This window comes from Caretta caretta, chromosome 2, assembly GCF_965140235.1.
Source record: "Caretta caretta isolate rCarCar2 chromosome 2, rCarCar1.hap1, whole genome shotgun sequence".
NCBI classification, from domain to species: domain Eukaryota; kingdom Metazoa; phylum Chordata; order Testudines; family Cheloniidae; genus Caretta; species Caretta caretta.
Window position 1 is genome coordinate 37,306,347 of NC_134207.1, and position 25,849 is coordinate 37,332,195.

General features: G+C 46.0%; 1 protein-coding gene and 3 long non-coding RNA genes across 5 annotated transcripts; 3 read left to right on the top strand and 1 right to left on the bottom strand.

Annotated features, from left to right (window-relative positions):
* The first annotated feature begins 1,557 nt into the window (after positions 1 to 1,557).
* LOC142070961 (uncharacterized) lies at positions 1,558 to 3,368 on the top strand. Its single transcript, XR_012666904.1, has 2 exons — positions 1,558 to 1,838; positions 2,201 to 3,368. It is a non-coding gene; the product is annotated as an uncharacterized LOC142070961 (long non-coding RNA).
* A 1,223-nt stretch (positions 3,369 to 4,591) lies between these two features.
* On the top strand, positions 4,592 to 23,888 carry KLF10 (KLF transcription factor 10). 2 transcript variants are annotated; one of them, XM_048841409.2, is made up of 4 exons: positions 4,592 to 6,419; positions 20,136 to 20,375; positions 20,493 to 21,402; positions 22,306 to 23,888. In XM_048841409.2, exons 1-4 carry the CDS (start codon positions 6,327 to 6,329, stop codon positions 22,563 to 22,565), a joined length of 1,503 nt encoding a protein of 500 aa, XP_048697366.1. In that variant the 5' UTR covers positions 4,592 to 6,326; the 3' UTR covers positions 22,566 to 23,888. The 2 variants fall into 2 exon arrangements, with proteins under 2 accessions (XP_048697366.1, XP_048697365.1); XM_048841408.2 differs by lacking the exon at positions 4,592 to 6,419 and adding an exon at positions 16,761 to 16,943.
* On the top strand, positions 6,454 to 12,192 carry LOC142070962 (uncharacterized). Its single transcript, XR_012666905.1, has 2 exons — positions 6,454 to 8,597; positions 11,751 to 12,192. It is a non-coding gene; the product is annotated as an uncharacterized LOC142070962 (long non-coding RNA).
* Positions 14,531 to 16,713, bottom strand: LOC142070960 (uncharacterized). Its single transcript, XR_012666903.1, has 2 exons — positions 16,583 to 16,713; positions 14,531 to 16,141 (listed from the first exon to the last, which is right to left on the bottom strand). It is a non-coding gene; the product is annotated as an uncharacterized LOC142070960 (long non-coding RNA).
* Positions 23,889 to 25,849: the final 1,961 nt, after the last annotated feature.

Here is a 25,849-nt window from a genome sequence, read left to right on the forward strand (position 1 = left end):
AAAAAGCATTGAGTACATTAGCTTTTTCCACATCCTCTGTCACTAGGTTGCCTTCCTCATTCAGTAAGGGGCCCACACTTTCCTTGGCTTTCTTCTTGTTGCCAACATACCTGAAGAAACCCTTCTTGTTACTCTTGACATCTCTTGCTAGCTGCAGCTCCAGGTGCGATTTGGCCCTCCTGATATCATTCCTACATGCCGAGCAATATTTTTATACTCTTCCCTGGTCATATGTCCAACCTTCCACTTCTTGTAAGCTTCTTTTTTATGTTTAAGATCCGCTAGGATTTCACCATTAAGCCAAGCTGGTCGCCTGCCATATTTACTATTCTTTCGACTCATCGGGATGGTTTGTCCCTGTAACCTCAACAGGGATTCCTTGAAATACAGCCAGCTCTCCTGGACTCCTTTCCCCTTCAAGTTAGTCCCCCAGGGGATCCTGGCCATCCGTTCCCTGAGGGAGTCGAAGTCTGCTTTCCTGAAGTCCAGGGTCCGTATCCTGCTGCTTACCTTTCTTCCCTGCGTCAGGATCCTGAACTCAACCAACTCATGGTCACTGCCTCCCAGATTTCCATCCACTTTTGCTTCCCCCACTAATTCTACCCGGTTTGTGAGCAGCAGGTCAAGAAAAGCGCCCCCCCTAGTTGGCTCCTCTAGCACTTGCGCCAGGAAATTGTCCCCTACGCTTTCCAAAAACTTCCTGGATTGTCTATGCACCGCTGTATTGCTCTCCCAGCAGATATCAGGAAAATTAAAGTCACCCATGAGAATCAGGGCATGCGATCTAGTAGCTTCCGTGAGCTGCCGGAAGAAAGCCCCAGACCCTGGTCCCGGCCTTGAGGCAGGGCAAGAGCAGAACAGGGAGGAGGCACCCAAGCCTGACACGGGGACAGGGGAGGAAACAGAGCAATGAGGCAGAGGACCCTGCTGTTCTCAAAGGCCAAACCGGGGGTAGGCGTGGGGTCCCCGTACCCGACTGCTATAGCAGTCATGAGGGTGACCAAGCTACAGGGTGTGCCTACTACCTGGTGACATTTGTGTTACATGGTGGCAGGTCTGGGGCTAACCAGAAAGCTCCTCCCTTCCTTCCTCTCCTCCCCTTCCTGATAGTCTGCAGAAACCTGATTGTGGGGGGTGGGGTGGTTTCCAAACCAAGGACACAGAACTAACTCTGAACTCAGCCAGGGTTTGAGTGAATGCACGAATAGGGACGAGCCTGGGAAAATTCAGAGAGGAAACAAAGGAAGAAGCAAGCACAGGAAGCAGAAACCCTCAGCTACAGCAGGGAGGGAGTTGCTTGGAGGAGAGCCAGCTGTTTGCAAAAGGGGATTCTTGTAAATGCCTAGCCTGGAGCTGACAGAACAGCTGAGACCACACAACAGGACACACCATTCTGAGCTCACATCACATGCCAGCATCAGAGTGCACAGACAGGTTGTACTGACCCAAGGACAGGGGTGGGGAGGGGGAGATTTCATTGGTGTGGAGCAGAGATCTTGTGTGTGTCTAGCCAGGCATTTGGGGGGTGGGGGGAGAGGGAGAAGGGGTGCTGTTTTTCTGTATGCTGTGTCAGAGACAAGGGAGTCTGTGTAAGTCCTGCTAGAGATCCTCACATGGGTCTATTCCTGGCTTTGCCTGGGATAGATAGAACTGTTGTTCAATGGTTAAGTAAGGTGCTTGTTCCTCAGGTTAACTCTGACCCACCTAGAAGGGAGTGTTGATGTTTGTGCAGAGGTGCATGGCTGGGACCTGGGATCCCCCTCCCAATCCTGGGGACTCCCCACCAGAAACCCGACATGCTGCCAATTATTCTCTCAGTTTATCGTCACAATTCCATGGTAATTCAGTTTTCTGCATCAACGGAATAGGACCTGCAGGCTGGACTTCCTGGCTGCAGGCTTTCTGGAAAATTCAGCATAAAAGATATACAATCCAGTGCAACAGGCATATACAAATAGATAACCCCGGCACAAGTGCTAAACAGGTCATACTTGTAAACTCCTCACAAATTTTCTCTTAGAAACATGAATGTAGTTAACATGTTTGGGAAAGTGAATGAGAAGCATAACTAAGTTTGAGCTTATTGTGATCGTTCAAATGCTTCCAATGACTATACTGGGGGGGGGGGGGGGGGGGGGAGAACAGATTTATTGAAAACAGTTTATTTGATAGCACAAACAGTTTCTCTTGCTCTCTTTAGGCTTCAGGAAGGATCATCATTGGTGTCCGAGTCACTGCCCTTCCTGGCAGCCTTGGTCTCCTACCAGCAGGAATGAGAACGTCATGGTTATGAACCTCTTCTGATCCCTCCCCTTGAAAGGCACCAATCAGGAGAGGCAAAACTAGAGCAGTGATGACTCAGGACCAGGCACAAGTGCTTTTAGACAGGAGGCCCTAAGCCATGAGGAGTGTTCTGTGAAATGCACATACAAAGTAGCTACATTTAATGACTATAGATTATGTGATGTAGCATGGGGAAGAAACAACAACAACAAATAGTCAGCCAAACAGTGCTTAGTTAGCTTGGGAGGCAGGCTGCTAGAAGAAACTACAGGGAGCTGCCTGTCTCCAGAGCCTTAACAAAGAATCCCCTTTATATTATTTTCAATTAAGCTATGTCTTTTCTCTGACAGACAAAAACTAAACTACTTCTATAACTAGGACACTGCGAACATTTGCTAGGGCCTGTATCATCTCTGATCATGGCCTTGTATTGCTACATGTGCACATTGTTGCCTTTCCCCACTTTACCTCCCTCCCTCAGGTCCATCACACTATCCACTTTCTCATCCTCACACATGCTGTCACCTCCCTTGAATCCACCCCCATGGTGCAAATTGTAAGTTCCACCTCTACCACACAGTTACAACATCCACACATCATTACACTGTCCCTCCTTTGTACCACTCGTCACCTGCCCCTGCCAACAAAAGACTTCTGAAATGAATGCTGCTTCAATTCATTTTTCCCTCAGGTCAGACTAGAGGCAGGGGAAAAATATATCTATCCCTTCAACTGCCACATACTGGCCCGCTTTGACCTCCCCTTTGTCTCCTCCCTTCCCTTCCCCCTCCTCACTTTCTAATTTGTTCCCTTTCCTCCCACTTCTCTCCTCTCCTGTTCCCTGCCTGCTCAACACTCTTCTGCTGCTTCAGCACTGTGCTTCCCTTCCCACCCCCTCAAACTTCTCTGCCTCCGACACCCACTGCCCTGATCTAGGTGTGAAAATGAAGCTGTCACATTTTCCTCTCTCGGAAGCATGGATGGTATTTCTGAACAGCACTCTGAACTGAACTGAGAGCTCTGTGCAGCTTGCAAGCTTCTCTCTCTCACCAACAGAAGTCGGTCCAATAAAAGATACTACCTCACCCACCTCCTCTCTTTAATACCCTGGGACAAACATGCAGAGTAGGGGGAAATGACAGTACAACATACACCAGCCCACTCCCACTACCCTGCAGCAGTTTAGACCAGTTAGAAGTTCTGAGTACACAGAAAGGACCAGAGTCTCTTGAGACACAGCTTTCCTTAGGATAATGGCAGTGGTGTCACCGAGCTGGTTACAGCTCCCTCATTCTGACGGCTGATCTACACCAATCCCAGCCCTGACATGTCTATGTCACTGGCATAGGGTCCTTAAGGGAGTCTCTGTCAGTGGAGGATAGGTGTAGCAAAATTCTACTCCACCATACTTCTTCCCCTCCCTACCTCCTTTCCCCTTGATGTAACCCCACTGCAGGATTCAGGAGCAGCTGGCATAGCACTCAGGTGTCAGCTTTATGCCAGCATGGAGTTCCTCTACACCAGGGAAATTCCCTGCTGGCCACTGCAGCTAGAACTCAGCCCCTTTGTGCTGCTGGCCAGATCTCATTTGAAATCTAGCCCAAAGGATCCAAGAAGAATTGTAACAGGATTCCGACAGGGAGATATTCTATTCTGTATTGATGTTCAGGCAGCATGCACAGTGTTTTGGATGCTGTCCCTTGAACAAGAGATGGAATGGCATGCTGGACTCTGAAGGTGCCATGGCAGCTGGAAATAGACAACTGGGAGGGAACAGACAAGACTGACAGTTGGGAGGGGGTAAGTGAGAATGATAGTTGTGAAGGGTCATGGTGGGTATGACAGTTGGGAGGGGCAGTTGAGAATAACAGCTGGGAAAGCTTCATTTGGGAATTAGAGTGCAACAAGCAGGTTAGGTCACACAAGTGTGAATGGCAGGTGGGAAGTTGTCAGATGGGAATTACAGTTGCAAGGGGTAGGTTTAAAATGGCAGTTGGGAGGTGCAGGATGGGAAACACCATTGAAGAGAGCAGCTTGAAATGACTGTTGGCAAGGGACAGGTTGGGAGAATTTAACTGAAAAGGGCAGTGGGGAGGCGGTGGGTTGACAATGACCGTTGTTACAGGGCAGGTTGGAAGGGGGCGTGTTGGGAATGTCAGTTGGGAGGGGGTTGTGTGGGACACCGTGCACTGGGAGAAGGCAGTCTGGAAATGATGGATGGGAAGGAGCATCTGGGAACAGGTGCAAATTAAGGCAGGGCCAGATGAAAATGGCAATTGGGGGGGCGAGGTTAGGAGGGGTTAATTGGGGGTGGCAGTTGGAAAGCGGTGGGTGAGTAGTGGATATCTGAAGATGGTATAGCAACTGCAGAAGGTCACCCTTTGAGGAGGCAACAAAAAAAGGTGTGAGTCAGAAAGAAAGCGTTAAGAGGAAGCCAAAATAAACGTGTGAAAATAACGAAGTGCAGTGAAGAAAGAAAAGGGGAAGGGAGCAAAAGAGGAAGAAAGAGCAGAAAAGGAAAAACTGACTGAGAAGGGCCACCTGAGAATGTGAGTGATTTAATACTTATACTACAGCAATGCCCAGAGACTCCAAGCCATCATGTTTGGTGCTGTACAAACACAAAGACACATGCCTTGCCCCAAAGTGCATACAATTTAAGGGTCTAATCCAATGCCCACTGAAATCAATGGAAGTCCGTACATTGACTTCAGTGAGCACTGAATCAAGCCTCAATATAGATAAACTAAAGAAATACTCTGGTTTTGACCTATGTATGAACATAACGATGGAATTTCTTTGAGTAGTTTCTTTCCCCTCCCCCCCACTAGGAGAGTACTGTATATCATTAGCTTTCACTGATGATTGAGGGTCTCTTTATACTGCTACCACGGTATGCATCCGATGAAGTGAGCTGTAGCTCACGAAAGCTTATGCGCAAATAAATTGGTTAGTCTCTAAGGTGCCACAAGTACTCCTTTTCTTTTTGCGAATACAGACTAACACGGCTGTTACTCTGAAACCTGCTACCAGGTAGACATTCACACTAGCTCTGCTTAAGCTAGCAGCTCGGGCTCTGAAGCCAAGGGGGGTCAGGTGGACTTGAGAGCCTGAGCTGCTGCCAGCCACAACGTCCATGCTGCTGTTTGTAATGTGCTAGCTCAATCCGCGCTAGCTCCCAGCTGCAGTGTAGACCTACCAGCAACTTTCTGTAATTGCAGTGGGCCTTAGAGGGTAAGTCAACAAACTCTTTAAAAAAAAAAAAAAAAAAAAAGTGGAAGTAGTATTTCATACAATGTACTCATTTCATTTACACAGACAATTGTTATTTGTTGTCATTATTCTGGATTAATCTCTAGCATACTAGTAAATGAAATATTTCATCGATTTTAAGGCCAGAAGGAACGATTACAATCATCTAGTCTGACCTCCTGCATAAGAGAGGCCATAAAATTTCACTGAGTGACTCCTACCTCAATCTCACAGCAGTTATTTATGTAACTGGGAGTGGGGGCTTGGGGTAGCAGCTAGGAGAATCTGTGCTTATGAGGATGCCTAAGGGATTTTTTTGAGCCTTTTGATGAAGTACAGTACATTAAGGGCTTGATCTATTCCCACTAAAGACTCCCACTGACTTCAGCAGGAGAAAGATCAAACCCTAAGAGTAACAGTTAATACAATTTTTCCTGCTGAAGCATAACTTGAGTTGTGGGAACCAGAGGATTAGTTTATAAACAACCGTTCGCTGCTGTTAGGGAGTGAGGCTCAGAGTATACTAAATCTCTTTCAAGAAATCTAGAAAAGGGCTTTTCAGCCGATTGGGCTCCTTACAATTAGATTAGAGGTCTTAAAGAACCAGTCAAAGAGTAGCAGATCCTCAATATTGCTACAAGCTACATAATGTACCCAAAAGGCAAAATATGTAGGCTCTCCCATTTCAGAGAGATAATGGGTCTTTCAGATATCATGGTGATGAAAGCAGTATAAATAACCTGAATAGAACAGAACAGAGGAAAGACAGAAGGGCACCATTGGTGTGTGGCATGGAGTACCCCAGTAGGAAGGAAATGAGTATGAGCAGTTGTGTTGAGAGGAACCCCCATGCACAGAATTTCAGTGGCAACTGCAGAATCAAGGTAACACCTCAGAATGTGTCTTCTCAGCTAAAAAAATAAATAATTTAAGAATTTGTTAAAATTATTCTTGTCCAATGAATTTGTGCATTCAGCTTTCACTTTGTATCCTTCAGACTGAAATATCCCAGAGTGTTTTGTGCACTATTATTATGGCACTTTTCACCTTCAGATATGCAAAGTATTATGTAATGCTTACAAGCAAACAGCAGGATATAACCAACTTGCTGTCAGCTCCCATCTGCAGGTGGTGATCTGCTACTGGAGGAGCAGAACAGGAGTGAGGGGAGTGGCCCAATGCAGGAGAGATGAGATGGTGCACTGAACCACCGAAGTAACAGCCTTGCAGGAGGTGATACTTTTTCAGATGCTGCCAAACTCAACCACCTTCTCATCCTCATAACTTGTACGGAGTGCATGACACAAAAGAAGAGCACATTTTTTGCCGTGATAATGAGAAGCCACAATAAAAAAAAAAAAAGCAGCAAGAGAAGAGAGCACCAGGGCCTGAGGGCTTCAGAGAAGCTCCCCCAATACATCCTGGTATTATCATTTCCATTAAAGAGATGGTTAAAAAGAACAGACAGAGGAAGACCATGCCACAGACAGAATGGGGCCTCTATCTAAAACACAAGTTAGGTATCGCTTGTCCTGACGACAACATATCACTTTGAAATGGCTTAGCTGAATGCAGCACCCCGTGTCAACCAATAACAGAAAGCACTGTATTAAGCGCTGAGTTCAGACCTGACAACACTCATTCCAAGCAGTGCTGTGTCCAGCTACACTGCTTCAATGCAGCACAACGTGCACAGGAGGATGGGACACACAGAGAGGAAAGACACAGACAGGCAAGGAGGAAAAGAGGCATTCATTTCTCAACAGTAACCTCTCTAGAAGATATTAGGACTTAAGGGTGACTGTAAAAGGAGTCCATGTCCAGTCCATGTTGGTTGGAAGGATGGTTGCTGAAACCTGATCCGTAATACTCCAACATAGGAAGAAAGAGAATTGTTAAATAATTTATTCTTATTTTGGTGGGAAACATAAAACTTGTGTTTCAAACTCTGTTCTCAGGTACGCTCGTGTAAATCTGGATGGATTACTCCATCAACTTCCGTGGAGTGACTCCACATTTACTTTAATGTAAATGAATGCTGAATTTGGCACTGCTCTGTGTGCATTTCCTAGAGCCCAAATGATTAACCAATGTGTTTCTGTCTAAGGAAAATAAGCACAAAAGACTTGATTCTCCTCTCACACTAGTTTTACACTGACATCATTCCATTTATTTTATGTTACTTCTGATTTACAATGGTGCAACTAAGTGGAGAATCAGGTTCTTGGAGTTAATTAAAAGGACACTGTGAATATTTTAACCCATTATTTGGTATGCATTTAAAATCATTACATATATTATGGGGGCACCCTCTGGATTCTAAATACATATCTGTACTATCTAAAAATGCACTGCAATTCTTCATCCTCCCAAAGACAACAAAAGAAGTTGCTTGTGTTAGAGCCTTTAGGATGCGTCCTGCCTGTTGTGTGTGAAAGTTAAAGATCCCATAGCACTTTTCATAAGAAGGAGGTTCTGCTCCAGGGTCCTGTGAAAGTAGAATGAATTATATTTAAATTATAATTCATTAAAGAAATGCTGTTTGAAAGGTTTGTTGAAATATAGTTGTCAGGAAGAGAAACATTAAGGAGTGTGAGACAATGGGTCCTCAAACTAATTAACTTAGAGCTCCTACTGAGCTAGGAGATTGGTAAACGTTAGTATGCAAATAAGATATGTATGTATATTTGTCAGTTTCTCTTCCTTTTGTCTCTTATGTTAAATTGGCTTTGGCTTATCTGTATAAATCAGTTAGTTGAGCTTTTGCAGGGGGCTCACATATCTGGATGCATTGGCAAAGCGCTTCGCTAATAAACAGAGTGGTCTGACAAATTCTGTGAGCCTTGAATCTGACTTTGGAGGTCCCACTGAGATGACAACCGTGTGACTCCTGACCGTTCTTAGGACAGCCGTGGCAAGCCGGCACTTGGGCACTTGGCCCGAACGGTCCTCCACCAGAACGGAAGGGTGCATGACCACAGTGAAGTCTACGCCATTGAACCTGTTGGTTCCCACTCTGTTCTGGTAGGGATCCCGGGATCTGACATCAGGAATCTGGTCAGGTAATTATTTTTGTGTTTTGTCCGGACTGAGGACTGTCTTGTCTCTGTGTCTATCCGTCCTCCCTGTGGTGTGTTTGAGTCTGGTCGCCGTCTCTGTCCGGGGATCGGCTGACCAAAGGGTTCCTGTCCCCATGGTCTGAGTGAGTGAAATCTGCACAATCGCAGCCGCACCGCGCCTTGGGTAAAACCCTTGGTTTGAAAGCAAGGGCGACTGAGGCAGTAGCCTGTGGGCTCCTTTTGTGTGTCGCACCGGGCATCGCTCTGACGAACCCGACTTTCCTTCTTGTGTGATTGGTATGTAAAGTCCTCCTGTATGGGTAACCAGACATCTAAGTCGGGACAGTTCCCTAAAGGAATGCTGGCTCATTTTATGTATTTTAGGAAGGGTCTGGACTCCTGTAAATTTCTGGAAAAATGGTCTAGGCTAACTCAGGAGAATCCCAAAATTCAGTGGCCACTGTTAGGATCTTGGGACAAAGACTGAGTAGATATCTTAAAAGATAAACTCGGCCAACCTAAAACTAAATTGGCAAAAGGAGAGGTTGATTGTTTCATGCAGTGGTGGGAAGAGGCAAATCATAGGTGGACAGAATCAAAACTTGCCTCTCTCAAAGATTCTGGCTTCTGTCCCACCAGATGCAACTCATTTTACTGTTGTTGATTTGTGCTCTGCTTTCTTTTCTGTCTCGGTTCACCCTGACTCCCAGTTCTTGTTTGCCTTTTCTTACAAGGGGCAACAGTACACATGGACCACTCTGCCCCAGGGGTATACTGAAAGCCCGTCATATTTTTCCCAAGCGTTAGCCCGAGACCTTGCTGACGTTGTTTTCCCATCCAGGTCCACACTAGTCCAATATGTAGATGATCTACTCCTCTGTTCCCCTTCATTGTCTGCCTCTGAAACTGATTCTTTAGTGCTCCTTACTGCCCTAGCAAATAAGGGTCACAAAACTTCTCGCTCTAAACTACAACTCTGTCAAGCTTCTGTCACATACTTTGGCTTTCTCCTCTTCCAGGGTTCCCGTGCACTTTCTCCCACCTGCGTCCAAGCTATCCTTAGCTTTCCCCGACCCTGCTCCCCACGCCAGGTCTGGAAGTTTTTAGGCATGACTGGATTTTGCAGACAATGGATTCCCCAATATGCCTCCCTTGCAAAATCTCTCCAGGAACTCACTGGATTCTCTGTGCCTGACCCCATGCCGTGGCCCCCTAAGGCCAATTCTGCCTTTGTTTCCCTCAAACAGGGTTTGGCTTCTGCCCCTGCCTTAGGGCTGCCTGACTATTCTAAGCCTTTTACCCTTTTCTGCCACGAACAATCTGGGTGTGCACTTGGAGTTCTCACTCAGATGCACGGAGAAAAGAACCGCCCAGTGGCTTATTTCTCTGCCACTTTAGACCCTGTTGCCCAAGGCTTACCCCCCTACCTGCATGGTGTGGCTGCTGCAGCGCGCCTAGTCGAAATATCTGATTCCCTTGTTCTCCGCTCTCCTCTTACTCTCCTGGTCCCTCACTCTGTAGAAACTCTCCTGCTACAAAATAACACAGGCCACCTCTCCTCTGCCCGCCTTACCAGGTATGAACTTTTACTACTATCAGCTTCATATATCACCATAAAGCGTTGTTCTCAGTTAAACCCTGCCGCTCTCCTTCCTTTGTCTAATGACTGATCCCCACGACTGCCTTGCAACTGTCTCTGCTGTCACCGTCCCGCGCTCTGACCTTTCTGATGTCCCTCTCCCTAACTCTGACCTTGTTTTATTTACTGATGGTTCCTGTTTTTGAGATGACCAAGGTCATCTCCTTGCAGGATACGCTGTAGTTTCACTCTCTGAAACCCTGGAAGCTGCGCCTTTACCTTCTGTAACCTCAGCACAAGTCGCTGAATTAGTTGCCCTCACCTGTGCCTGCTTTTTGGCGGAGGGATGCTCCGCCACCATTTACACTGACTCCCGCTACGCTTTTGGGATTGTACATGACTTTGGTACCCTCTGGCAAACTCAGGGTTTCCTTACCTCTGCCGGTACCCCTATTAAAAATGGGCCCTACATCACGTGCCTTCCTGTATGCAGTTTTACTTCTGTCTGCCCTAGCTCTTGTTAAGTGCCCTGGCCACTCAATGGCGGATACTGATGTTGCTAAGTGTAACACATTTGCTGATGCCTCTGCTAAACATGCTGCTGCCATAGAACCTTCCCCAGATGCATTTCTAGGTTCCCTTTCTGTTTCTATACCGCCGCCGTCCCTCACTGACCTCACCCTGCTCCAAGACTCTGCCCCAGAAACCGAGAAAGAATCCTGGGTTGCCCAAGGTTGCTCTCTACATCCCGATTCTCTTTGGCGCTCGCCTACTGGCACCTTGTAACCCCCTTTTCACTCTACCCGTCTCTGGCCGCCCTGCTACACGGTGTTTCGCATGTCGGAAAGGAGGGGATGGTCTCTGCTGTAACTAAGACAGGATGGTGGGCCCCCCATTTTTGCTCTTTTGCAGCCCGCCTCTGTGCAGCCTATACCATTTGCAAAAGCCATAATATTGGTAAACCTGTAAAAATGGCCCAGGGGTTCCGGGGCCTGCCTCAAGCACCGTTCTTGCATTGGCAACTTGATTTTGTACAAATGCCTAAGTGTCAACAATATGAATTTATATTGGTTATGGTATGTTTATTCTCGGGTTGGATTGAAGCCTTTCCTTGTCACAAGGCTGATTCACTGTCTGTTGCCAAATGTTTGTTAAATCATATTATGCCTGCCAAGGGAATTCCTGCTACTCTGTCCAGTGATCGGGGTACACATTTTACTGGACAACTTGTTCAACACCTGGACCGTATATTGCATATCAAACACCTGTTGCACTGTCCCTACCACCCACAGAGTACAGGTGCAGCTGAAAGACGAAATGGTGTACTTAAGAATAAGCTTGCTAAAATTTGTGACTCTACAGGATTAAGCTGGCCAGTAGCCTTACCATTAGTCCTTATTGACATGAGATCCACTCCATCTCAAAGGCATAAATTAAGTCCCTTTGAAACTGTTATGGGACGCCCTATGCGAGCTATGACTACCATTACTCCCGTTCCAGATTTGAACTTGACCCACAGCACGCTCCTTCAGTATTGCAAGGGACTATTGCAAGCTGTAAGTCACTTCCATTCACAGGTTCGAGCCACCTGGCCCACGGAACCCACCGCTGACGCTTGTCACAACCTCAAGCCAGGTGATTGGGTCTATGTAAGGCGCCATCATCGAAAGCACGCCTTGGAGCCCTCGTGGAAGGGTCCTTATCAGGTACTGCTTACTAAACAGACGGCTGTTAAACTATCTGGCATCGCAGCGTGGATACATGCTTCACAGTGTAAGAAGGCACCATCCCCAGAGAACCAGTCATCACCTCAGGACAACGCAGAGTCAATTTTGACTCCAGAAGAAGACATAGAGGAACAGTCTGCAATACCTTACAATCTACGCTCTCGTAAGGGTTGCCAGAAGCAGATGACGAACAAAAAAAAAAAAAAAGCAGTAGCGAGCCTAGTGCCTACTGCCTGGTGGGCATAAAACCATGACTGCGGTTCCCTCAGTTGAGGTTGTCAGAACCAGAAGAGCCTTGCCTCCAACATGCGCCTCTGCCTGTTCCTCGGCTGCTGGTATCTTACGGTCTGGGGAGACCACGATGACAATTCTTTTATCCAGCAGCAGGTGTGGATAGCTCAGACCCTTAATATTTCTAACTGCAGCCACATCCCAGCCCACTCTCAAACTGGTGTTCCTGTCCTGGCTATCCCACTCAAGTCCCCAGACCTCACTGGAGGGCCTCATCCGTTTAACAAAATATGGAACAGCAATGACACTTGGGAAGCGGTGGGAATAAATGCATCTAAATGGATAAGTGTGGTGGAGGGAAAAGGTCATTGGTGTTGGGTGTGTAATGGGACAGTGCTGGATTTGGGGAAAAGCTGTTGCCTTCAGCATATCGTGGCCAGTGGTGTAGGGGATTACTCAAACAAAACTAAAAAGTGGCGGGCCGGGTATGGAGATATGAATTTTTTCTCAACCTGGGATCAAACATAGAAATCAATCTCATGTTCCCCCCTTAGTGAAAACAATACAATCTTTCAATGTCATGCAAATAACATCACTCCTTGTAAGGAGAATTACCCTGTACCCTTTGTGGGATACTACTCCTTCTTTGCAAACACCTATATGACAAATGGGTGCAACCAACCCTTCCTGGCCTTAATAGGCCATCACTGGGTGTGTGGGACCAGAGCTTATACTGCACTACCAGCTAATTGGTCAGGAATCTGTTTATCCGCCCGACTCTTCCCACAATTCCAAGTGCTAGGAACCTTCCCTCGAGAACGCCTCCGCAATTTCAGGCGAAAAAGAAGGGGCTTAACAGATGCCCAATGGTATGTAAATAACATAAACCCTTTAATCTGGGAAAAGGCCATTGGCGGTTCCTTAATACCATTAGGGGGAGTAATACACCATGCAAAAAGGCTCCTAAGGTTACAAGCAGTAGCTGAAATAATGGCAAATGAAACCGGAGAAAGTTTAAGAGCCTTGGCCAAAGAAACAGGGGCAATCCGACAGATGGCCCTCCAAAACCGTCAGGCATTGGACATAGTGCTGGCGGCAAAAGGAGGGACTTGTGCTCTTATTGCAAAAGACTGCTGTGTGTATATACCAGACAACACCAATGAGGTAACAGATCGTGCTAGCCACTTAGAACAAATCACATATCTTCCCCACGAAGAGCCAAGTTCTTTATGGGAGTGGCTAAGTAACCTTTTCAATTTCTCTGGCATAGAAAACTGGTTGTTTCAGGGAGCCCTAACTCTCCTGTTTGGAATCCTAATCATTTTTGTATGTTTTCAGTTACTTTCCTGTTGTATCCAAAATTGTGTCAGGCATGCTACACAGATAACTGCCCCAAACCAGAGTGCTAATTTGATGATTTTAAATATCACTGATGAACAAAGAGATAAAGAACGATTGATATGTGGAACCCAGTAATTGTTGGTCATTGCATAGCTTGACCAAAAGGAGGGATTGTGAAAGTAGAATGAATTATATTTAAATTATAATTCATTAAAGAAATGCTGCTTGAAAGGTTTGTTGAAATATAGTTGTCAGGAAGAGAAACATTAAGGAGTGTGAGACAATGGGTCCTCAAACTAATTAACTTAGAGCTCCTACTGAGCTAGGAGATTGGTAAACGTTAGTATGCAAATAAGATATGTATGTATATTTGTCAGTTTCTCTTCCTTTTGTCTCTTATGTTAAATTGGCTTTGGCTTATCTGTATAAGTAAGTTAGCTTGAGCTTTTGCAGGGGGCTCACATATCTGGGTGCATTGGCAAAGCGCTTCGCTAATAAACAGAGTGGTCTGACAAATTTTGTGAGCCTTGAATCTGACTTTGACAGTCCTTAGCCAAAATTCCCACACCCCTTGCTACTATGCAATGTGTCAGCTGACTGCCAGTTTCCACCCAAGACAGGCTTGCATTTCATTGGTGTTAGATGTATATAGTTAACCAAGTATTTTAGAACCCTTTAGAATGAAAGAAATTAGAGAGATTTAAAGTATTATAATGTCTGAAATAAAGTTTAACATTCAAGGAACAGTAACAATTTTTATGAAATGCAGAAAAAAGTTTGTACTCTCCTGTTTGCTATTTAGCATTTAAACTGCCACTGATCCCAATCCAACTCCCAATGAATTTAATGGAAGACCCATATGTACTTTCTACAGCATCATTATTAAAGATGTTTTGGACAAAGATGCTGTAGAACACTAATTTTAAAACTGTGCTATTAAAAGAGCTGCAGTCAGCACTAAGAAAGGAATGAAGTTTGACAAATGTAAAATTTAAAAGTTTAGATGTTTTCACTCTTCACGTTTCTAACCAACTCCATAGGAAAACAGAGTGTAAAAATTTTTTAACTACTAAGCCCTTTTATTTTATTTTTTTTCTAACAGCAGTTACAGTAAAGCAGAGTAATCACTGAGAGATATAGGGACAAATACATTGGTCCTTATATCAAACACAGCCCACTGACTGCAACAGTATGACCCTCATTCATCTACATCTTTGATGCATAACGATAGTCTGTGGGGACAATGGGTCCTAGCCCGAGAGATACTCCAACTTGATCCAAGCAAGAGTTGTTCTCTCAGATCAAGGCAGAGCAGCACATGCTGTGGTTAAGGTGTTAGACTGTGACTCTAGTTTCAGTTCACAGTTCTGCCACAGACCTCCTGTACCATCTTGGCAAAGTCACTTAATCTCTTTGTGTGTCCATCTGTAAAAGACTAATAATACTTTTCTAAATAACAGGTGTTATGAGAATACATTAATATATGCATGGCACTCAGATATCACAGTTTTGGTAACAATATAAGAACCTGTAAAATAGGTACTAACTGCCACATAAGCTGCACCACTCCGATTAAGATGAGGCTGGCCTTACAGTTATTGTCCCAACTTCCCAGTAGGAGAAATCAAGCCATGAGTTGCCTCTTCTCAAGGCCTGCTCCCAACAAGCATGTGTGAAAAACACTGAGTTATCATCTTCCCCTTTGAGTCTCAATAATAGTAAGGGAGCTAGGACAAGTAGAGCTTGCCTTGGATGCGGGTTCATTAAGGGCCAAGCCACTAGGAAGACAGCTGAATGAACCTAATTACACCAAGGCTATCCTCTGACACAGTTGCCATCTGTAGTATAGAGTGATCCAGTAGCAGGCTAAAGCCTAGAATAGGACTGAGGTTTTAGCTGGGTTCTACAGATGATTAAAGTCACTCACATTTAATAATTTTACTAAGATGACATTGAAGTAAAAAGAAAATGGTACAGAGTTTAAGCATAGAAGTTTCTGGTTATCAGGGAATAAGGTACAGATTACCAAGGGGTGCGAAATTCAGTTTAGAAACAGGTGGTGTAAGGAATACATAATCTGCAATCTCCCTGATTGGGGGTAAAAGTTTAACAGATCAAAGTACAGACATTGAGATATGGGGTTATGTTGTTCATATAATGGCTATGTTCAGGTGTGAAGTATGAGTGGATACGATGATGAGGATGGATTTACCCTCAGTTGGTGGGATTTAATGTTCAGTGAGTTTATGGTTCCAGTTCATATGGTCCAATGGAAAAAGTCTCTCAGTCCCTTTCCCATAGTTGATGCACAATGTTGTACCGGCTCACACTTCCTGGTACTGTCGGTGGCTGGTGATGTGTTCGACGTAGATGTCCCTGGTTCTACACTATAAACTGCAAATTCATTGTCCCTGGGACTCAAACCTAGGCTGGATTTAGAGTGGTGACACACATGTAGGAGCCTGAGCAGCTGTTTCCTTTGATATCATTGAAGGCCCCAGAGGAGCAACAAATATTGGAACTTGTAGCCTCCATGGATCACACTGACCAACCCACTCAAATGGTAAGAGTATCAGATGGTCCTGTTAAGGCTGGGTATGAGATCTCTTTCAGGCTCTGCCACACTCACCCCCGGGGGTCACAAATCTTTCCGTGCCTCAGTCCCCTATCTGTAACATGAAGAAAATAATACTTGCATACCTCACAGTGGAGTTGCAGTGAAAAGCTGGTTAATATTTGCTCAAATGGAGACCATAAATAAAATAATAAATAGCAGCTATTACTGGTGACTATAAACTGCTCCATTTGATATCACTTGGGTACAGCCATTTGGACTCCCACAGGAGATCCCCCCTCGAAAAAAATCTGGACAAAGTACCCCCTACCCAACCTGAGACCTCGGGAGTGGTGCAAGGACAAGCCCCGGCTAGTCGGATGAGAAGGTAGATGCGGAGACATGATCTATGCCCTCCCCTCCCCCAGCGGTATGATCTCATTTGACAGGAAGTATCTTGCTGCCCCCTCCCCCGCTCGGGCGCGCCTCTCCCACATGGATCCGGAGAGGGAGACAGAGGAGACGTGACACTGACTCAGCCCTCGTCGGGACTTACCCGAGGGCTGCGTCGGGAACACGCTGCCGGGGCTAGTGCACACGCAGAGCTGACACGCTCTCCATGCCGCTGGGCAGCCGCTGATCACGCGTGCCCCCGCTCGCCATTGGCCGCCGCCTCACACACCTTTGCAGCGGATTGGCCGCGGCCAGCTCCGGTCTCCCCCTACGCCGGGCTGGTGGAACCAGCAGCCGAATGGGCAGCTGCGAACAAAAAGAGGAAAATCAAGGCAGTGGCCAGAGAGCGCCTGGGGTGAAGGCTCTTGTCAGCAGCTGCAGCATCAGCATCAGAGCAGCTCCCAGCCACGGCGCCTCCCAGCAGGGCCATGCTGAATTTTGCAGCTTCCCTCTACCAGCCAGCTGTAAGTGCGTCTCTTCCCGCTCCCTAGTCCTGGGGGGTTGGTGCCCAGCGAGCCCTCCCCGCATCAGCTGCACCTGGGGAGAGGTGGATACGCGCCGTGAGGCGGGGCACGAGGAGAAGGGGCTCGGCCCGGGGAGGATGGAGGGGGAGAGATGTTGTCTGGGGTACGATGCCCCAAGGGATTCCCTTTGGGGAGCTGCGGGGAGGAGTTGCTGGGAATCCTGTGGTGGCAGAGGAGGAATCGAGCTGGGGCTGAGGTTACTGGGTGCTTGTGGGATCTGGAGAGAGAATCGGGGTCTTGCGGGGAGGTTATTGGTGGGCTGCAGAGAGGGGATGGCTGAGAGGGGGGTATATTGGGGAGCCTGATTTGCAGAGGGGATGGCGGAGAGGGAGGCAGTGGGTGGGGGGAGCTGGGGTAGGTTATTGGGGAGACTGATCTGCAGAGAGGGGGGAGGGATTAGGGGAAGGTTATTGGGGAACCTGCGGTGATCGGAGAGGGGATGGCAGAGAGAGAGGCAGTCGGAGGTGGGTTATTGGGGAACCTGTGGTGATCTGCGGAGAGCGGATGGCAGAGGGGGAGGCAGGGGTAGGTTACTGGGGAGCCTGATCTGCAGAGAGGGGGGAGGGATTAGGGAGCGTTATTGGGGAACCTGTGGTGATCTGCGGAGGGGATGGCAGAGAGGGAGGTAGTCGGGGGGGGCTGTTTGGGGTAGGTTACTGGGGAGCCTGATCTGCAGAGAGGAGGGAGGGATTAGGGAGCGTTATTGGGGAACCTGTGGTGATCTGCGGAGAGGGGATGGCAGAGAGGGAGGCAGTCGGGGGGAGGTTACTGGGGAACTGGATGTCAGGGCATCGGTCTGCGGGCGCTGGCGGGGAGAGGTTGCTGGGGGGCCTGTGGCGAGTGGAGGGGGCACGTGGTGTGTACCGGGAGCTATGGGCTCACGCCGCTAGGATGAGGGTAGTTGGGGAGCCCTGCCTGGAGGGCGGGGAGGTGGGTGCGTGTGACAGAGCGAGGGGTGGGTGGGGAGGGTTTGGTCGGGGGCGGACTGCACTGGGGTGACGGTAAAAGACTGAGAGGGCCTGTGAGGGAAAGGGGCGGTGAGTGGGGGCTGGGCGCCGGAGACGCTGCGGGATTCCCTCGCGGGTGAGGAAGGCGGTGGGCGAGGCTCAGGGAGGGGGATCGGGACGGGGAGGGATGAGGCAGGGACAAGCCGGTGGGCGAGCCTGCGGGGGCTGGAGGTCAGCCGGGGGTGGGTGAGATGAGACGAGACCGGCTGAAGGCGGCGGGCGGGGCGAGGGAGTCTGGCCAGCTCCCGCCATGCAAGAGTCCCCGGGCACGTCGGGCGGGCTCAGGCTCCGGACAGGGCTTGTGCCTGTTGGGCGAATGGTTCTTGTGCAGCCTGGGAACAGGGAGCGCCCTGTCTCCGTTCCCTTGAGAGCCCCCCCGGAGCAGCCGTGGCCCCTCCTAGGGCTCCCTGTGGTAACCCGAGCTGCGGCGCGGGAAAGCGTCGGGTGTGGTGGTGCTGAACCTCTCGGCCCCAGCCCTTGGAGAGGAGGGGCTGTCTCCGCCTTGTTCTCCTGGGTGCCGCGGGGGTGGACTGAGGCCGCCCCCTCCCTTCTGTGCGGCTCTGGCCTGGCGGGAGCTGCGAGGAAGCACGCGGCGGGCTGGCTGTCAGCCTTGCTCACTGCTGCAGCAGGCGGGCTCCCTTCCTGCCTGGCGGCGGGCCCTGGCTCAGCCTCCACCCTCTGGGGAGGGAGGCGGGGGAAGAGAGAGACCGCACAAGTAGGGGAAAGGTCGCCGAGCGGCAGTCCCCAGTTCACCACGTTTCGCGAGTGCCTGGGACCAGCCGCTGATCATGCTTTGTTCACATGCCTCCGCCCCAAGCTCGCCTCGGCCCTGTGCCAGCCATTCGGCTTCTGTGGTGCCTGACCGTGGCGACCAATGGGCGAGAGGCGGGGGCGGTACTGCGTGGTTTGAGTGCAGGCATGGAGAGAGTGAGTCACAGAGGTTCACCGAGGTGAGCGTGGTTCAAACACAGGATCCGTCTGCCAGCGAGGATCTCCCTGAGCCTCTGCTGCCTCCCTTGTGAGCCAAAGGCAGTTTTTTCCTCTGCTGCTTTTGCTCATTGGTCATGTCTCTCTTAATATAGGCCAGTTCCTTATAGAATCCAATGAGGGCAACCTTTCCCTAGCCCTCTCAGGGTCCATCTTCTGAGTATTACATGTTCCATCTTTTCTTTATTTATAAAATTCAAAATCTGCAAAACATAGGCCTTTAGAAAAGCATCTATAAAACCTTACCTGTCCTGCCCCTAAGAATGATCCAGAGGCTGGTTAAAAGCTTGATCAAACAGCTTCATCTTAATGCATGCTGAAGCTCCACTAGTTTGGGCCCTGGCAAGAGCACGTTAGCCACAGCTTCCTGAAGTGTGAATTGTCCACTGAGGACACCCACCAATGAGCTCAGGCACACAAATATCTGTTTGTGCATCAGCACTCTAAAATCAACTGCTTCAGCAATGGCGGCTGCTATATGATCCTGTAGAGTCCAAAACATTCCCCACCCACCACCCTCCAGCTACACAAAATAGTGTTTACCTGTTTTTAATATTCAAATGATATGAGTAAAACAACAAGAATGAAACAACAGAAACATTTTCCATATTGTCTGACAAACTTTATCAGGTCACAATTCAAGTCAGTCAACTTTTGTGTCTCAGCCTCAGTATTGTCCCTTTTCAGTTTATTCAAACAAAAAAATTAAGATTGTACCCTAATTAAAATCCTTACAGGATGGAATAAAGGAACAGCAAGTATAAAATAACTAAAGGACAGTTTAAGGAACAAGCTTTCTTTCAGTCATTCAAAACTTGCAGTAAGGGAGTAACTTACTGTTGCTTTTCAAAAACTGTTTTGTATTTTGTTCCAAATAATTTCACTAGACAGCTGTGCAGACACAATATTCATCAGATAGTCTGATTCCCTCTTTCATATTAACCTTTTAATGAAAGTTATATACTGTATTGGGAGAGGAAACAGGAATGTAGAGTGTCTTTAAAAATATTGAATAGGTTCTATGAAGTATGATATGTTTTACAGGTTGCATTTAATTTTTGTAATTTTTCTTTAAAGAAGGAACTGATAAATAGTTAAATTAACCGTAAACTGAAAAATATTCCTTTTTTCCTTTTAGGAGGAAGGAATAGAGATGATTACTGAAAAGCAAAACAATAATAGACGTTCCTGGAACAATACCGCTGAAAAGAGTGATTTTGAAGCCGTAGAAGCCCTTATGTCCATGAGCTGCAACTGGAAATCAGACTTCAAAAAATATGCCGAACTGAGACCTATAACACCAGCATCTGATATGTCAGAAGAAACTGATGATAACCTGCTACCTGGTGCAGCTGACTTTCATGCAATACCAGCATTTGTAAGCTTTATTCTATTATTGTACATGCCTTATTAAAGTTTTTTAGATCACATTAACTGTGAGAAATAATCGTGCTGAATAGATGTCTCATTACTTGCATCTTTTTTCCCCTTTTAGTGCTTGACTCCACCCTACAGCCCTTCTGATTTTGAGATGTCTCAAGTAATTCATCTGCCAGCAGCAGCGGCGCCATCTGCTGTACAATGTAGATTATTGTCTGATATTTCAAAGCCTGTTTCTTCAGCAACTTTTAAAGAGACTGAAATGTCTCCAGCACCAAGACCAATGAAAGCTCAAGCAACAAGTGTTATTCGCCATACAGCTGATGCTCAGCTTTGTAATCAAAGAACATGTCCAGTGAGAGCAGCTAGTGTGCTGAAGTATCAGAACAATACTTCAAGGGAAATAAATATACAGAATAATGGAACTGCAAAACAAAATCCACCTTGTGCAATTGTGTCACCAAACAGAGCAACTTACAAAAGTGACAAACTTCCAGTTTTAGAAGAAAAAACAAGTACAGCACTAGCTGTCAGTCCATTGTCCCTGATCCAGACTTCAACCAGTAGACCTCAGCCTGTTCCTGGATCAGTACAGCAGTCATCGATGATAGCATCTTCTCCTGCTGTGCAAGCGAGTGGTGTCTCATCTGTACCAGTAATTTGCCAGATGGTTCCTCTGTCTACTAACAACTCTGTTGTGACAGCAATAGTGCCCAGCACTCCTTCGAGCCAACAATCAACCCTTTGCCAGCCTATGATGTTCATGGGAACTCAAGTTCCTAAAGGTGCCGTTATGTTTGTTGTGCCCCAGCCGGTTGTGCAGAACACAAAGGCTCCAAACATTAGTCCAAATGGCACTAGACTCTCTCCTATTGCTCCTGCTCCAGGTTTTACACCTTCTGCAGCAAAAATCACTCCACCAATTGACTCATCAAGAATAAGAAGCCACATTTGCAACTATCCAGGATGTGGAAAGACTTATTTCAAGAGCTCTCATTTGAAGGCCCATGTGAGAACACACACGGGTAAGTCATTAAGCAGTGGATAGTAGGAATTTCAAAGAAAGCTTTTCATGTATATTTGTGCTAATATTTATCAGTGTTCTAGTGAGTTGTGATTTTGTTCATGTTTGCTGCTTTCCAGAGGTGAAAGGTTAGTGCACTAATCCTTTGTACAGCTGGCTTCCTGATAATGGTGACCTTTCTAGTTACTTCAGTTAAAGCTATCTTAACATTGTACATCTCTAAAGATTTTTTTTTTTTTTGTCTTGACTGAACATAATCTAGCATTGTGGGGTAGTCCCAGAGTGCTATTGCTTGCTTTTGCCAGTAGGTGTTAATACATGGCATAATCTTTGGTAGGATGCCTCAAAAAGGAGAGGTGACTAGCATTCTCACCTTCAACATTAACACCCCAGAGAGTCATTCCTTCAGGTGTCCGGCAGTTCCTTAAAAAAACCTGGCAGTGAATCTAATCACACTAGTAAAGGATAAGGGGCTATGTATGTTTACACAGCTCTACTAGCGCACTTCAGCCTTGTCATGTAACATCCCTCTTGTTTTTAGTATAGACGTCATTTTCAGCAGTGGGTGCTGGTCACGCAAAGCTGTCATGGTTTCATAATGTATATAAATGAAGATAAGGATGAGAATATAACTGTTTTGAAACATAAAGCACAAGCTGAACTCTGCTTTCCAGTGATGAAACGCTAGTGCACTGACCCTTTGTACAACTGGCTACCTAATGATGGTGACTCTTCGAGTTAGGACAGTCAAAACCATCTTAATATTATATGTCTCTGGGTTTCCTGGTTGGTTATTTGTGTCTTGATTGTCACAGTAGAAATCGGTTATAAAAAAGTCAAACATATTATCAGTCAAAAGCAAAATTGTTGCTAAATAAATGCTCATGTTTCTATTTTGTTTTAGGAGAAAAGCCTTTTAGCTGTAGTTGGAAAGGCTGTGACAGGAGATTTGCACGATCTGATGAACTGTCTCGGCATCGCAGAACGCATACTGGTGAGAAGAAGTTTGCTTGCCCGATGTGTGATCGGCGGTTCATGAGGAGTGACCATTTAACAAAGCATGCACGGCGGCATTTGTCAGCTAAGAAGCTACCAAACTGGCAAATGGAAGTGAGCAAGCTAAATGACATTGTTGTGCCACCTGCATCCACACCTGCACAGTGAAAGAACTCCTGAAAAGTTACCAGAACTAACTGTTGTCACTATGGTATACTACCAGTGATGTATAAAAGCTCCTACTCCAGGTCTGTAGTTCTTCAGTGCCAGCTGTTGATGGCATTACAGCAGAGAGGCAAAGGCAGTCTGTGCTTGGTCACAGGAAATGCTACTGAGAGAACCAGTGACTAATAATGGAATGTCAGGTTTCTTTTCGACTTGGTGAAAAGAGAAAGAGGTGAAGGTTTGAGAGCAGAGCAGCACAGGTAGCGAAGGGTTTTGAATTTATGCAGATTATTTGTATGTACTATAGAGTGGTCAGACATAAGTCATGCAGAGCTGTTGGCTGATAATTCTTGAAACCAACTAAAATTACAGCTTTCAAAGACGTAATGAGTTTTCAGTAGAGCACAGACTAGAGAGAAATATCAATGTATAGTACAGATTTGTAGATCAGAAATGCATCTGTACGAAATAGTATAAAACAGTTATCCTACTGCTGTCACCTTTCCTTGATAGGATATTTATACTTTTTTTTTTCTATTTACATTGCAGCCCAATCATGAGAGATGGGCATTGAGGCTCAGCACCTCTTGATACATTAAATACTGTATCAAGTATGTCCGTCATGCCAGTTTTACATTACTGTCCAAATATGGAATAGATTGAGTGGCTAGAGAGAGCCAAAAGTACCTAAATCCCCATTAATTTATTATAATATAGAACGCTAATAGTATTTTTGCTATTCCTCTTGAAAGCTCATGATTATTACAATTGGTTATATTTAGGCATCCTATGATGCTTCTGCTTTCAAGTTGCTTGTGGTTTCCTTTATACCTTTCAAAATTCCATACCACCGCATTTTTCATAAACACTGAGATGGTATGTTTAAAAAAATAAAAATGTAACCATAAGAATAATAAATTACGTGGGTTTATTAAGAAGGCAAGAACAAGTATGTTATGCTAGGCTACTTGATGTGGAGGTCACTTTTGAAGATGATTTCTCTTAGAGATAAATGGTCTTTATATAATGAGGATATAATCTATACTGTATTAAATTAGAAAGTTAGGAGTTATTTGTAAAGTAAAAATAAGGCAGTAAACACACCAGCCTTGAATTAATACTGTAGATTTTTGTGACAAATAATGCATCAACTTTTACTAACCATATTTCTATTGTATCTTATTATGTTGAGTACACAAATACAGACAACTAAACAGTTGGATAATAGTGTACTAGGTAATCTTTTATGACTACTTTAAAATTTTGCACAATACTTCTTATGTCGTACTTTATACCTTGTTTACAATAAAGAACAATTTTAATACAGACCTCCGTGTGATGCATGTTGATTGGGTTATTTGCTTACAAAACACAGCCAGTGCAACAATGCCTATCAGCGTTAGTCTTGATTAGTGATAGACTAGTTATAGTGATTAGTTAGTCTTGATTAGTGATAGACTAGTTGCCCTCTTATTTATAAACCTTGTAAAACTAACTTGAATTTAATGTACAGTTAAGCGTACACTACTTCTAGAATACTTCTTTTGTGCGCTCTTTTTCCAAGACACTCTTATTGCAGAATAAGTGTCTATGTAGGGAGTTATACCGGTATGACTATAGCAGTAAAATTGTATTTCTGTTTGTAAATTTCCCCACGTAGACCAGCTCTGAGAGTGCATCAACCAAAATCTGGCTCACATAAGTCAGGTACAAAGGACTGGATGCACAAAAGGAGGTAGGTGCCTAAGTCCCTGTTTCAGTTTCTGGGCCACTGCGATGCACAAAACTCCCTCTGAACCCTGTAAGTATCTAAATTCACTCAGTGCCTAAGTTTTTACAGTATACATTCCCTAGGCACTTATGTTTCCGCCTCTCAATGTGTGTACTGCTTTCACCCTCGAGGCCTCCAGATACCTATCTCTTACTTAAGCCCCAGAACTATTCACAAACTGGGGTAAGATAGGCATTTGGCCCCCTAAGTCATGTGCGGAGCCCAATCTAGTAGGATCCAGTTCCCCAGCTCCGATGACTATTTATCCACAGTTGCACAGTGCAACAGCTTTAAGAGGAGAGAGTGAGGGAGCTCTATATCAGAATATCCCATAGCCCAGTGGTTAGAGTGCTCATGTGACAGGTCCAAGTTCAAAACCCTTCTCCCTGTCAAGGAGAGAGGGACTTGAACTGGGGTTCTCCCACATCCCAGCTGAATACCTAACCACTGGGCTAAAAGTTGAGAGGTCCTTCCCTGCCCCTGGCTTTTTGCTAAAAGAGCATAGGCGCCTGGCTCCAGGAGAGGGTTCACAGTTGAAAAATCGCTGACAGAGATAGGCGCCAGCCTGGACTTAAGCAACTATGACTATAGAGGGGCAGGGTTTAGCACACAGCCCTCTGGTCAGCATCTCCTGGATAGTTTAGGTGGCTTTCTGCCTAGCATGTCTTTTGTGAATAGCAGTCAAAAGTGACTATGTGCTTAACTCAGGCTTTGTGAATCAGTGTTTTCTTACATGCCTGAAAGTTAGGCACAATGATGTTCAGCATCTCAGCACTTAACTCTTTTGTGCACACAGCCAACAGTTGTTTGCTTTAAGACAAACTAAAGTCTTAACTGGCAATTTTACAGAAATAGAGAAAATTAAACACACACCAAGGTGAATGCCACAGAAAGCAACTCTGGACCAGCAAGCAGTGTAAAGGTACTGAATGTGTGGTGGGAGTTACAGTTGCTAAGTGGCTGTAAGTCTCTAAGGGTCGCGGGTTGATGGTAATCTGAATGGTAAGGGTGGTGGGGGAGGAGAAGGTCTTGCATCAATTTAGCCTTTCCTGTGAATTTTGGCCCTCACTAGCTCCTATTACCCTTTTATGTGGAGATAAAAACATAAGAACAGCCATTCTGGGTCAGACCCTTGGTCCATCTAGCCCAGTATGCTGTCTTCTGACAGTGGCCCATGCTAGGTGCCCCAGAGGGAATGAACAGAATAGGTAATCAAGTGATCCATCCTGTTGCCCATTCCAGCTTCTGGCAAACAAGCTAGGGCCACTTCAGAGCATGGTTTTGCATCCCTACCCATCCTGGCTAATAGCCATTGATGGACTATCCTCCATGAACTTACCTAGTTCTTTTTTGAACACAGTTATAGTCTTGGCCTTCACAACATTCTCTGGTAAAGAGTTCCACAGGTTGACTGTGCGCTGTGTGAAGAAATACTTCCTTTTGTTTGTTTGAAACTTGCTGCCTATTAATTTCATTTGATAACCCCTAGTTCTTGAGTCATGAGAAGCAGTATTTT

What these genes read in the sequence shown, in the direction of transcription:
- KLF10 (XM_048841409.2), top strand. Translation starts at nt 6,327, where the DNA reads ATGGAGTACCCCAGTAGGAAGGAAATGAGTATGAGCAGTTGTGTTGAG. An exon ending in GTGGCAACTGCAGAATCAAG is followed by an intron (nt 6,420 to 20,135) that starts GTAACACCTCAG and finishes TTTTCCTTTTAG; the next exon opens with GAGGAAGGAATAGAGATGAT. An exon ending in CCATGTGAGAACACACACGG is followed by an intron (nt 21,403 to 22,305) that starts GTAAGTCATTAA and finishes ATTTTGTTTTAG; the next exon opens with GAGAAAAGCCTTTTAGCTGT.